General features: G+C 39.1%; 1 protein-coding gene across 1 annotated transcript in view; it reads right to left on the bottom strand.

Annotated features, from left to right (window-relative positions):
• Positions 1 to 766: 766 nt before the first annotated feature.
• ADK (adenosine kinase) overlaps positions 767 to 12,616 on the bottom strand; it is a 154,429-nt gene continuing 142,579 nt past the window's right edge. The window contains exon 7 of the mRNA XM_010014982.1: positions 767 to 891. Coding sequence (XP_010013284.1) covers positions 767 to 891 — 125 coding nt within the window. The remainder of the gene's footprint in view (positions 892 to 12,616) is intronic.

Raw genomic sequence — 12,616 nt, 5'->3', positions numbered from 1 at the left:
TATGTATGTTTATGTTCATCACCAATTCATACATCTGCCCTGAAATCACTGAAAGTACCTATCTACTAGCTCATCTGACAGATGAATGTGACTGTACCTGGAGTGGCCAGACCCTGCTCTCACGTGCCAGACCCAAAGCTACTGGCAGCAGTGCAAGACAACTGAATGCATGACATCAGGTCTGGATCCGGTCCTTAAATTACTGACAAGATAGCTACTCACTTTCATGGATGCTGGGCTGGATCCGATGGCCGGATCTTGTACACTTGTATATGTAAGGAAATTCTTGAGACATTTACACTGCTCCTTACACTAGTGTGACTCCACTATATAGAAGTAACAATTCTTTGTTTATAATGTTAAGTGACAAAGTCAGGTCTGTTGATATCATGTAAGCTGAGTAGGATTTGGCCACAGCTGGATACAAACAAGGCAATTCAACCAAAGTATTTTAATGGTGTTAATCAGCAGTGTCATTTACAAGGGACTTCCTTATAAACTGTGTAAATTGAACAATTTATCCTGATGGATGACAGAATAAGCTTCACTTAGCACTGTTTCCAGAAGTTAAGACTACTGAGACACTGTAGTGGTATGAAAAGGAAAACACCATAGAAATATATATTTTGGTTAGAATACAATGAACAGAAGTACAGAAGCGTTGATGCAGGTAATTGGAAAGGTGAGGAAAAGGAAGGAGGAAAAATTTAGGCAGCAATCCCATGGCAACGTGGGAGTTACTCTTGATCCCTCCAATTCACCAGTATCAGTGGAAGTCAGGCTTCTCTGGGAAGGTGCAACCCGAACGCTTGATAATTACGCTCGCTGCATAATGTCCAGCCCGGATGCACTCGGTCACTGGCCGGTCATAGACGAGCTGTGAGAGAAAGCCTATGGAACAAAACAAGAGAGGAAGAGAACGAAGAAAATGGTCAGATTAGGGTTTTTTTGAGTGTATCAGTTTGTCACAGGGCAAAGCACTGCAATACTGGCCTAACTGTACGTACACTGCCTAGTTTAAGTGTGTGCCTGCTTGAGTGACCTGCTGAGTTGGAGTGCTGCTGCTGTTATTTCTACCTGAAGTCTCCATTTGGTCACTTCAAGTAAATTAAAGATCATCAAGACTGATCTTTATTAGTGCCTTCAAAATGATTTTACCAGAGTTCTTGCTCCCTTCCAGACAGAACTCCTGATTCCTCAAACTCTATTTTAAAAACAAAGCAGCAGTTTTTTCTGCTGAAGAGAACTCATTCTGTTCATACTGGCTACAGCTACAGCCCCACACAACTGTCACTCTGCAGGCTTTTCTCAAAGAAAGAGAAAGGCACATAACAAATGAACATCATCTATATTCACAGTTACAGGTGTTTGTAATGATAAAAAGGTGAGAAATTTTTACCTGAGAAGGAATGTGAGATGACATCTGCTGCCCTTGATTATGGGAAAGTTAACCTAAGACTTCAGAAAGAGTCGGTACCTCTTAGCATGGTCAGATAGCCACGTAAACAGAAACTGTAGGGAGAACCAAGCACTGCTCAGATCGGGGCACTTGGCTGCCTGCTTGAGTTAACAGAGCCCTAGAATGCAAGGCTTAGAAAACCAGAAATCACTGGGAGCCGAGTGTTTTGAAAATCAGAGCACCTCTTTAAAGGAATATAAGCAGAGTCCTAAAAAGGTCCTTGGAAAAGTTAAGTTACAAATGTCACCACAGATCTTATGGATTGAGTCCCTCATTTCTGAAACATTTTGTCTTGGCTGAAACTATTGAGATTGAAAGCACAACGGAACTTATGGAAGGGGTGAAATACATACTTTAAATTTGGAAGAGGTTTTCAAGATGTGAAGAGTAAACTGAGTATCTTATAATTTAAAGCTCTACTCTGTCGTTCTAGAGGTAATATGTTATTCACTTTTATCCCGTTTTTAAGATGTTTCAGATGTATCTCTCTTCCTCATCCAATCACAGAAGGAAAGTGAGACTTGCCCAGGAAATTCCGAATTCTAGCAAGCTGGAACACATTCTTTTTTTAAAGCTTTCATCCACCATTTCAAGTTCCCATGTCATGGTCTGACAGGCCTTTGGCCTTGACAACGCAAACCTAATATTGAAACCAGGTCTCTCATAAGTACTATGTATGTAGCTAATAGGTATCAATTTCTGACATATTACAAATTTTGATTCAAAGATGATACATTTTGCTAGCTTGCTTTCAAACACACTTTCTCTGCTCAGCTTGGTTACTACTAGAACAAAGACTATTATACTGTGATGTTCCCATTTAACCTGTGCTCCTTTTCTAAATATTTCCTTTTGCGGCACATTAGAGCACATTTTTAGGAGATGATAAAAATATTTTATCCTATGCAATAATGTCTGCTCCTTGAAGATTAAAAATCATGTCAAACATGAAAAATAAGGTTAGATTAACAAAGGATAATGCTGGTGAGAAAAGACCCCGTTTTCATGAATTGCCAAGATTCATCTTGGCTTCTCGGTCATGACTGATAGTGAGAAGAAGCTTAGTTGATGTATAGTTTTCTCTAAACTGCACTGAATGAGAGAAGAGTTTGAAACTATGAAATCTATAAATCAAATACTTTTCATTGGAATACGGAGGCTGTAGAAAGCAGGCATTTTAGTTGAGAAGTAGGAGAAAACTCATGTGTTTCTGACATCAATACTTTTCTAGAGAACTACATATTAGCTGAAATTTCAGAGGTACTGACTGACACTAGCTGGGAAAAAATGACTGCTTCACCACCAGAAGTTGAGTCCATAAGCACAACTGAAGAAGGCAGGAGTTTTCAGTATACAAAGATGAGAATCTGAAACAGGATGAGATTGTGCTGTGAGTGCTATCACTGGTGGCAGTCAGGGATGACAGACAACACAACTGTGGCAGGATGGTCCAGCTGTAATAGTTGGGTAACAGTTGAGAAATTCAAACAGCATGCCTGGCAGAAATCAGACCATTTCTGAATAACGAGATGAAAATGGTCTGCTCTCCATTTAATTAACATGCATTCTTAGGAGAAACTTTCTTGGATACGTGGAGAATGTCAATCATCAAATTTAAACTGCCTGGGAGGCAGGAGCTTGCCAGTGTGCTTCTGGGCGGCTAAAACTTGAGAGCAAGTTGTAACCGTATGTAAAATGAGGCTGTTAAGACAGTCCATTTCTGACTCAGTAAGTATCAAAGATGCACTGGGCAGGCCTCCAAAGGCAAACACGAGGCTAGGTTTTGTGCAGAGATGCATTCAGAGAGGAGTTTATACAAGAAAGAACAACTGTCCTCTGTGTTTATGATCAAGGCATCAAACATTTATGAAGATAAGAAAATCCAAGAAGCAAAGACCCGTAAGACATGAATTATTTTTCAATACCAACAAGACTGAGACTGTCATCACCTCCCAGGCTCACTGAGGTTTCAAGCTAGTACGTATCTTTTGTCTTTAGTGAAGCTACTTCTTATTTATTCTGATCTAAGTGAAAGCAGAATCAGGTGAAAAAAACATCCTGTTCTAATTGGGGATAAAAATGAGAGATGTCTGTGATTTCACAGTGGTGGAGAAATGACATTAAGTACAGCTGTCATATATGAGATATGTAGAAACTGCAGTGGGGAGTTTGCCCTCAAACCATTCTCATCTGTTGAGTTTCTCTTAAAAGGCATGTGTTTCATAGATGAAATAGAAATAGCAGTATCTGACACAATATCGCATTGAATGACAATACAAACACACATATCACAAACACAGAACTATATTACATACTAAGACTAGGTAGCTGGCAAAGCAGACCCCGAGGGAACACCAGAAAGCACTGTTGTTTGAGCAGGGAAGCAAAGAGCTCTAACAGGTTGGCTGCCTTAGCTGCAGAATGTTCTTTTTAGTTAATGCTGTAAAAAGCAACATGGTCAGAATATAATTCAGAGTTTGCCTCCTCCAGTGTATAAGGTACTGTGATGCAAACCCCATGAGTCATACTCTAAAGGCATGGATTCAGATCTTTGAGTTCCAGATGAAGAAGTTAGTGCCCCATCTGTTTTTCACCATCCTTCTTTGCTGCTTGTATAACCTGATACTCTGTCAAAATGAGCCACATTAGTTTAAACAGTAAGCTGTTGAATAGTAGATCTTTGCTAACCCAGCTGATTTAAACTGAAGTGGGTTAGTGAGTACTCAAACAGCTCTACCAGCGAGCAGGGTGGTGGAGGGAAGACAACAAGCATTTGAAGGCTGTAATCTCTTTAAGGTGCCATGACTGGAAATGCAAAAAGATAAGTGAACATGGCTTCAGACTTACTTCACATTCCTCCTACAGTTTCACAGACAGAAAGGACAGGATTGAACTCTGATCCTGTATCACGGGCCTGGAATCACAGAAATAGATCATCCCAGCACATACTAAAGTAGCTCAGCAACTATTTTAACTTCTGCCACGGCCTGAACTAGTTCCTGGCTATCATTGGAATGCAGTGCAGAAAGGAGTAGTATATTTTGGCTACACAAGACAACCTCACTTCAATAATTTTATCAAAACAACTTCAGGCGATATTGTCTACCATCCTCTAATTGCAGCTATTCTGCACTTAGTGTATTTCTGCACTCCTGAAGCTGTGAACAGTGTTACATGCACTGTGTACTGTTTGTTCTCTTTACACTAAAACGCAAAGACAAGAACCAAACTCAAGGCTTTCCCACTTGTCTGCCTCCTGCCCTGACATCCAAAGTGATTATTGTTTATGGAATAAGAGAAACAGCAGTTGCAGGATGTCTAGCATCCTGTAATGGTAGATGGCTGTAATTAGCCATCTCGGTAAGCTTTCAGAGTAGGTTGAGATGCCTTTTGTGCCCTGCAGGCATGGACAGCCAAGTAACCACCTTGTACCTAGTCACAGTAAGAACTTATTTGGAACTGTGTCCCATTCATCCCACTTACCTTCCTAGAAAGCAAAGACAGCTTTGCTTCAAAAGCTGCTTTAAACCTTAGAGTGGTACAAAATGTATTTGCATTCCCCGATCACAGAAGTGATTATAACACACCAATAGCTATTTTTGGCCTATAATTATTTCTTTTCTGCTCAGCAGAAAAAAGCATCTCTGAAACCACTGTGAAAAGTGTGCCTGAAATAATTGAGAGTTAATCTTTATTATCTCCAGCTTCCTTACTACATGTGCTCAACAACAATGTTTATAATTGTTAGGTCTGCGAACAGAATGAGGGACTGGAAAGTCAAGTTGCTTTCTTCTTTTTTGTGCCCACCACCAAATGAAAAGTTCTGTGAGCTAAGTGCCAGAAGTGGTGCTTGAGCCTCAAAATTGAGACCCAAACCAAGGCCCTCACTGAAACCAGCACAAATCTCTCTGGGGATGTCAATGTAAGTCTGAAAAGACACAGCAAGTCAGTCTACTGACTGACACAAAAGGTGTTGTGTTTGTTACTTCTAAGAGCTCAGTAGCACTTAAAATCATTAAAGGAGAAGCAAGTTAATTTTCTTGTGGCCCACAAAATAGACATATCAGAGGCAATTGCACTGAAATCAGTGATTTCTTTGAAAGTTTTGTTTTCTGAATATCAGTGGTAATCCTGAATGATCGCTGAGCACTAGTGCAGCTAGGGTAGGAATGTGGGAGTCCAATAGCAGAGATTTTAAAACAGTTCTGGTTTGCTTCAGTAATGATTTAACAACACTTAAAAACAGCTCATATTGAAGCCAAATGTTTCATTTCAAATTGTACACTTGACAATTAATTTTAATGACTGTTAATTACTAATGCTGGCTGGAAATCCGTTTATAGCCTCCGACACCCAGCGCCCCCACTACTCGTCTTTCTGCAGTTTCTCTCACACTTCCAACCTTTTATAAAATGCCCACAGTGAAATGAATGTGTTCTTTGAAATGCAAGAGAGAAAAGCAGGAAAAAAAGCAATTATCAAATGCATTAATTATAAACAATTACAAGGTGACCCTGAGTCAGAGCACCTCAAAACTTTTTTCCTATGTGATATTCCCAGACAATCCTCATCTTCTAGCTGAACCCCGAAGCACCTAATATAAGCCATTCATCAGCAAAATGGTCCCAACCACAGAAAAGACCATGAACAGCTGAGCTGTCGCCTCTTTTTTTTTTTTGTATTTAAAGTTTCTACAGCTTAATTTGTGAACTGCCTTTTTTAGAATGGTGTTATTCCACCATGGGGGACAGTTGCAAGCACCTTTTCACACTCTTGTATACTAACAAGTATATACGTGGTATTTATCGCAGTTGCTCGAACGTTCATCTATTTTTATGTGATCCCACTAGCTTTCCAGGCCAGCAGTGTGGGAAGATGCAGTTTTCTAGAAACACTACCCTAGCAATTTAAAGCCTTGTAGCTGATATGACTGAGGCTTTTTTTGGATGTCTTTAAGCACTGTTGGAGTGGGTTAATGTGGTAGCACGAGTCTGGTCAGTTGTAATCAGGTGGTTAGCAACGCTGGTGCCAAGAGCCAACCAGACAGAATAGACTTTGTAAAAGATGTTGGCATCAGATGATTCTGCAGTATAGTCACTGAACGGCCGTACGTCAACATACTGAGGTTTCTCCTTTTTTAATTTTGTGGCAGATGGTGGATATTACAGCCAAGAACTGTGGTAAGCCAGAGGCCCTGCCCATTGCTATCAAACCGAATGTTGGCTATTCTAAATGGAAACGTTTTTGATTAAGGGTGGGATTTGGCTCCTGTTTTCATGTATTTTGGCACTGTGGTATGACACATTAGGCTTACAGCATATAAGACAAATTAAATGTAAGCATCTTCAACCTTCACACACCTTAGCACTTCCTCTCTCAAAATATAGTTTAAGAATTATTCCATGCATGTACTACAAATGTATATGTGTACAAACAAGCGTCTTTCCCTCTCTTTTAAAATGAAATGGCTCTGTGCTTCTACAGAACTGTAGCACCAGGCTAATTACAAGTGAGCGAAAAAGGTTACCAACCCTTTCAGAAAAACAGTCATTTAAGATGTATATCTAACAAGTGGCAACCTTGAAATCTCACTCTCACTGAAAAGAGCATTAGAAAACCCTTCCTGACTATACCACTGGAGGAAAGTTTTAATAAAAACTAATTAAACTACAAAAATCTCAAGTGGTTAACTGATTTTAGGGGCTAAATTTCTGGCAATTCTAATTATCCTCTTGTGGCTTCACTTAGTGTTTCACAACCATGACAGATGACAATGAAAAACTGCAGTTAAATTCATCCTCCCTGACACCATGCTAAGCACTAGCTTCTCCCTCTCCAAGTAAAATCAATACCATGTTTGAGTAAACACGTTTACAGCTTTATTAGGATGTCTCGCTTGTTCTGTAACAGCTACTTGAAGCTGTGGTAACAAATCGACTCAACTCAGTTAAACCTAGAGAGCTGAGTAAGAGGCTCATCGATAAGGTTGTTATAAAAATAAACTGCAGGAGATCAGAAAGCTGGAACAAACAGCCTGGTAAATGTCAATATTTTTACTTACAAAGAATGACAAAACCATGAGATCACGAATAAAATGTTTTCGTAAGTCTGTATTTATTTATAAAATGGTCACATGCTAAAGGCATTTCACTGTCTATGTACAATCCTCTTACACAAGCTTCTTATTTTCTAATCACCAGCATGAATACTAAACCAAGCACGTTTTCAAGAAAAGCAGTTAGCATTGGTATCGCTGTCCCTATTCCTCTTGTGTTTTTGTATTTAAAGACATATTTTGAACAAACTGAATTTTTGTAAGGATCACTCAGATGGGTGTATGTCTTCCTTAGTCTGAGGTTATACAGTCATTTATGGACAAGGGCGAATAATATAGTGTTGCATTTACTAGACAACTGTGCTTAAGTGAATGTTTTCAGTTTAGCAGCCTTTTCCTGGAATGGAGAGGAGGTGTTGAATACACAAAGCAAGCAAGAGTTCAGACTCTAATGCTTTAAACTATTACATATGGAAAATGTTAATGAAAGATTCCTGCAAAAATGTGACAATAAAAAAATAAATAAAACTCCACTACATCCCTTTTATCCCATTAGGAATCAGTTACTCAAGCCTGAATAATTTTATTGCATTGCATATATGATTACCATGTTTGGACCTATTGGGCCAGCTCAGTGCAGCTCGTAGAATAAGGTGTCATCATACTTCCCGGGACCTGTATAGATGTTTAGGCCCATCAGAGACTCTTCCTAAGGAAAATTAGCAGTCTTGTTTCTTTGATGTCATTGTGCAAGTAGGAATGTGGTTGTAACTCTGTAGTGCTTTGGTCCTGAGGGCAGTGCAAGGGATGGAGAAAACTTAGATCCTGATTTGAAGCCTGCTGAGACTGATGGGAGTTTTCCTATCACTGGCCAATGCCTTGACTAGGTTCTGCCCACCCTGAGGCGGAACAGCTTAAGGATAGGCTTAAGTGTTTTGTACTGTGACAGCCACCACATTAATCATTCTCTGTCTATAACCTGTTGTATACCACCTCTGTAAAAACTCCCCAATGCATCTGATTGTCCAAGAAAAGAATAATTTCACTCTGCAAATGTACTCCAAGAAAGAAGCATGGAAGAAACTGATAATGAAGCTATAACTTCTGATGGTTTGCTCCTATTTTTCATTTTTAAGTCCATATGATGACTTTTGGGAAATTACCTTTTGGATCAGAATCTGGTGGCTTTGGGCTTGTCTCCAACAGCCAGGATCAGGGAAAAACCATTTGATTAAGAAAAAAATCCCCACCCTCCAAGCTAACAAGGAATATCGAAGGCACTGTATACGCCAAACCAAATACAGATATTTTCATTGGAAGCATCTTCTCTAACTGTCTGAGAAACTACTTTCCAGCCTGATATTTCTCTTTGCTTTTCCTAAAAATATTTCCTAGAAAGTTTCCTAGGAGTGTTCTTCAAAACCTATAATTCTACTTAGCCATTCTGACACAGCAGAATGACATTAGCTTTCTTTTATTAGTACTCGAGAAAGCTTTCTGAGCCTCAAAACAGATCTGTTTTATTGACATTAAATGGTGCAGATTACCTACTGCTTGGAATAAGAGGAGGAGAGTTTCACTAATTTAATGTAGAAATAATGAAGTTCTAAACTTAACAAACTGGAATACATGTACTATCCTCTACTCAGTTCTTAACGTATATTTAAGTACAAAAAGGGCAATGTGAATGTAACTTCATAGTCGAGATTCACATGCACAAAAGCTAGATTTGAAGCTGTGCCTACAGAACGACCATCTTACAGTAAGGTTTTATTTGCAGGTATACTTCCACACAGTCAAACCAGCAGTATATAAAGAGAATCAAGAAGAACACCCAATGCAGTAGGAATTAGCTAGCCAGCCTATAAATTTATTGACTTTTGGGGGCTGAAATAGGCTACCCTAGCATTATATGCTAACATAATGCTCCTATTTTAATAGACTGTCATTTAATACTTTTGGCCTCTTTAAATATCTGTTACTATTCTGGATTGATACTAATCATTTGCTGATCACCAATAACTGTAATGTCCCTTTAAGGAGAGTCAGTGATGAGTGTTAAACCAACCTACAAGCACTGCTACTACCACCGCTTTCAATTGGGACCATGTTTTTTCTTTTATTTCTTTTTTATTGCAACCTTGCCATCTTCCCACTTCAAATATGAGCCCATTTCAGTGTGGGGAAGTGAACACATTATGGGAGACATTACCACCCTATTATCAACAGAGGCAGCTGCAAGTGAGCGAGGAGCCTGCTAGCCAGCACCACAGCCTGAGAAGTACCTTTGTGGTCGCTGTGCCAATCTCCACAGCACCACACCAAGTCATAGTATATATAAAATAGATAACATATTTCAGTGTATTTTTATACTTCATCGTGTGTTGTTGTTTCTCCTGCGAATATAGCATCAGCTTCATCTGACACATCGTTTCTTAGGGGACTATATCCTGCCCTGATTCCCAGGGGAATGTTCTTGATGATCCAATCTGACTAGTGCCTCTGTCTCTACTCAGAATACATTAAAATAACACAAAAATATTACCAACAGTCTGTGAGCAAGGTAATAATAACTCATTAAAGTAATTTCTAACCTTCCACATGAACATTTTCTTTATCATTACATGATTTTCTAACACATGACACATGAACATAAAATGAAATGTTATGAGGATAGGGATAGTAGGCATGACAAAGTATTTTAAATGGTGATGATTTGCTTTGAGGCATTAAGTCAATTTGTAATTGTCCCATAGCTATTACAGCAAAAACTGGAACTTCATAATTGGTTTTGAAAATCTATTTTTAACACAGAAGGTTTGTTTTTTAAAATGTACGCAACCTATTTGATGTTCATTTCTCATAAAGCCTGTCCAGAATGTCACTGGATTTATGGTGAGGTAAATTAGGCCTTTCAAAACCCAATTTTGCAACATATTAATCCTCTTGCTGTGTCCTGGGGCTCCCTTAACGCTGACAGTGTCACCGCCGGGAAAAGAGACACATTGGCTAGAAGGAGCCAGTCCTGCTTCAGTCTACTTAGAAACTTCTGAGGGTTTTTAATTCCATGCTCTGATCCTTTTATGATCTCACTTCTGTATGTTATTTAAAAAATGACAGCAAGTATACTAATGTTCTGCCTTGCATTAATTCAACTATGTATTTTTCTGGGTTGCCTTTAAACTGGATAGGTGAAAATGTGAATCACCATTGTGAAGTTACTATATTTTGATAAAAAATGCATATTTAATAAAATTCAGTTGGAAACCAAGAGAAAAGTAGCAGTCAAAACAAAACAATTAAACCAGATTGGATCACAATAAAATTATACTTGGACAACACCTGCTATCAGTTTTAAGTATAATACCAGCAAAGAAGAATATATTACTTCTAAAGAAATAATTTTGAATGTAAACTGGCAAAAAGTGAAGTAGGGAATTAAAAAGAAAACAGGAATATTCCATGTTTTTCCTGAGTGGTATCTATTTTTATGGTTTTGTTTAAGTAGCTGCAATTCAAACTGTGGCAATATTCTAAATTGTGCCAGTACTAATGTTGAAATTACTAGTGACTGGCTACACTATTGATCAGGATAATGGTGTGATTCTAGCTGAGACTGAGAAAAATCAACTAGGAACATATAATCTGGTAATTTTCTAGTTTGTAGAAGGTCAGTTACAGAGATAACGTGGCCACCTAATAGCCTAGGTTTGGATGTGATATTAGCCTGAGAGTTACAAATGCCATCAGAACACACAGGCGGTAAGTCATGAACATGTTGACAAGTTATCCCCTAGCAAGCAAAGATTGATGCCCTATCTGCAGCTCAGCTATTACACTCATGTATGCTGTTTATAAAACAGGAGTATTAAAGATGGGCAAAACGGGCTGTCAGTCAAACGCTGATGACATTAACAAGGTATTTTTATTTCAAAGCTTCATATCTCATCAGCCATGATCTCAATAACAACAGGATTGCTCAGAGGCAATTAGCCACCCATGTTGTATAAATGAAGGCTGAGAGAGTGCTGATTTCTGTTATAACATTTATCTTTACTTCAAAGAAAAGACAAACAACTCAAAGTAGTATCCTCTTATCTCTTTGCTCGTGAATATAAATCTCTTAACAAAAATCAGCCACAAAAAGTAACATGGACATACATATTTAACTGCTATCACCAAACTAATACCCCTCACTCCCAAGTGGCAAAAGAATTGCATCTCAGAGCTCTGGTGTTACCAGAAGGCAGCATTTTACAGCAGTGATATTTTATCCACTGTACTTCTCTCTGTCAAATGTGATTAAACAATGATGACAACTTTTCAAGGTATCTTAAACAAGTATAAAAACCTTATACAAATTAAACACCACTGTAAGTGGATTAAGTAGCTTCTGATATCACATTCCTGTTTGCTGTTCAGTAAAGAACTGTTCCTAGCTCCTTGAACTCCTATTTCAACAAACCCAGAATGTTTTAGGGTGGTGAGTACTAGAGGAAGGGGAGTTTTTATAAGCGATTCATACAGAGATGACAATAAAATAAGAGGAATATTTCATTTCTCTGCAATGTTTTTAGTGAAAACAGATTCTTCTTTGGGTTACAGAACTGATGGACAGGGGCAAAGCAGTTGATATCTACCTGGACTTGTACAAAGCGTTCGACACTGTCCCACACAACTTCCTTGTCTCTAGACTGGAAAGATGTCAATGTGGTAGATGGACCACTTGATGGATAAAGAACTGGCTGGATGGCTGCGCACAGAGAGCTGTGGTCAACGGTTCAGTGTCCAGTTGGAGACCAGTAACAAGTGGTGTTCCTCAGGGATCAGTGTTGGGACCTGTGCTGTTTAACATCTTTGTCGGTGACATGGACAGTGGGATTGAGGTGCCCTCAGCAAGTTTGCCAACAACACCAAGCTGTGTGGCTCGGTTGATACGCTGGAGGGAAGGGATGCCATCCAGAGGGACCTGGATACACTTGTGAGGTGGGCTGATGCCAACCTTATGAAGTTTAACCAAGACAAGTGCAAGGTCCTACACTTGGGTCGGCACAACCCCAGGCACAGCTACAGGCTGGGCAGAGAAGAGATTCAGAGCAGCC

This window comes from Nestor notabilis, unplaced genomic scaffold (assembly GCF_000696875.1).
Source record: "Nestor notabilis isolate BGI_N333 unplaced genomic scaffold, ASM69687v1 scaffold5980, whole genome shotgun sequence".
Lineage (NCBI taxonomy): Eukaryota > Metazoa > Chordata > Aves > Psittaciformes > Psittacidae > Nestor > Nestor notabilis.
This window is presented reverse-complemented; position numbering and strand designations above follow the sequence as displayed.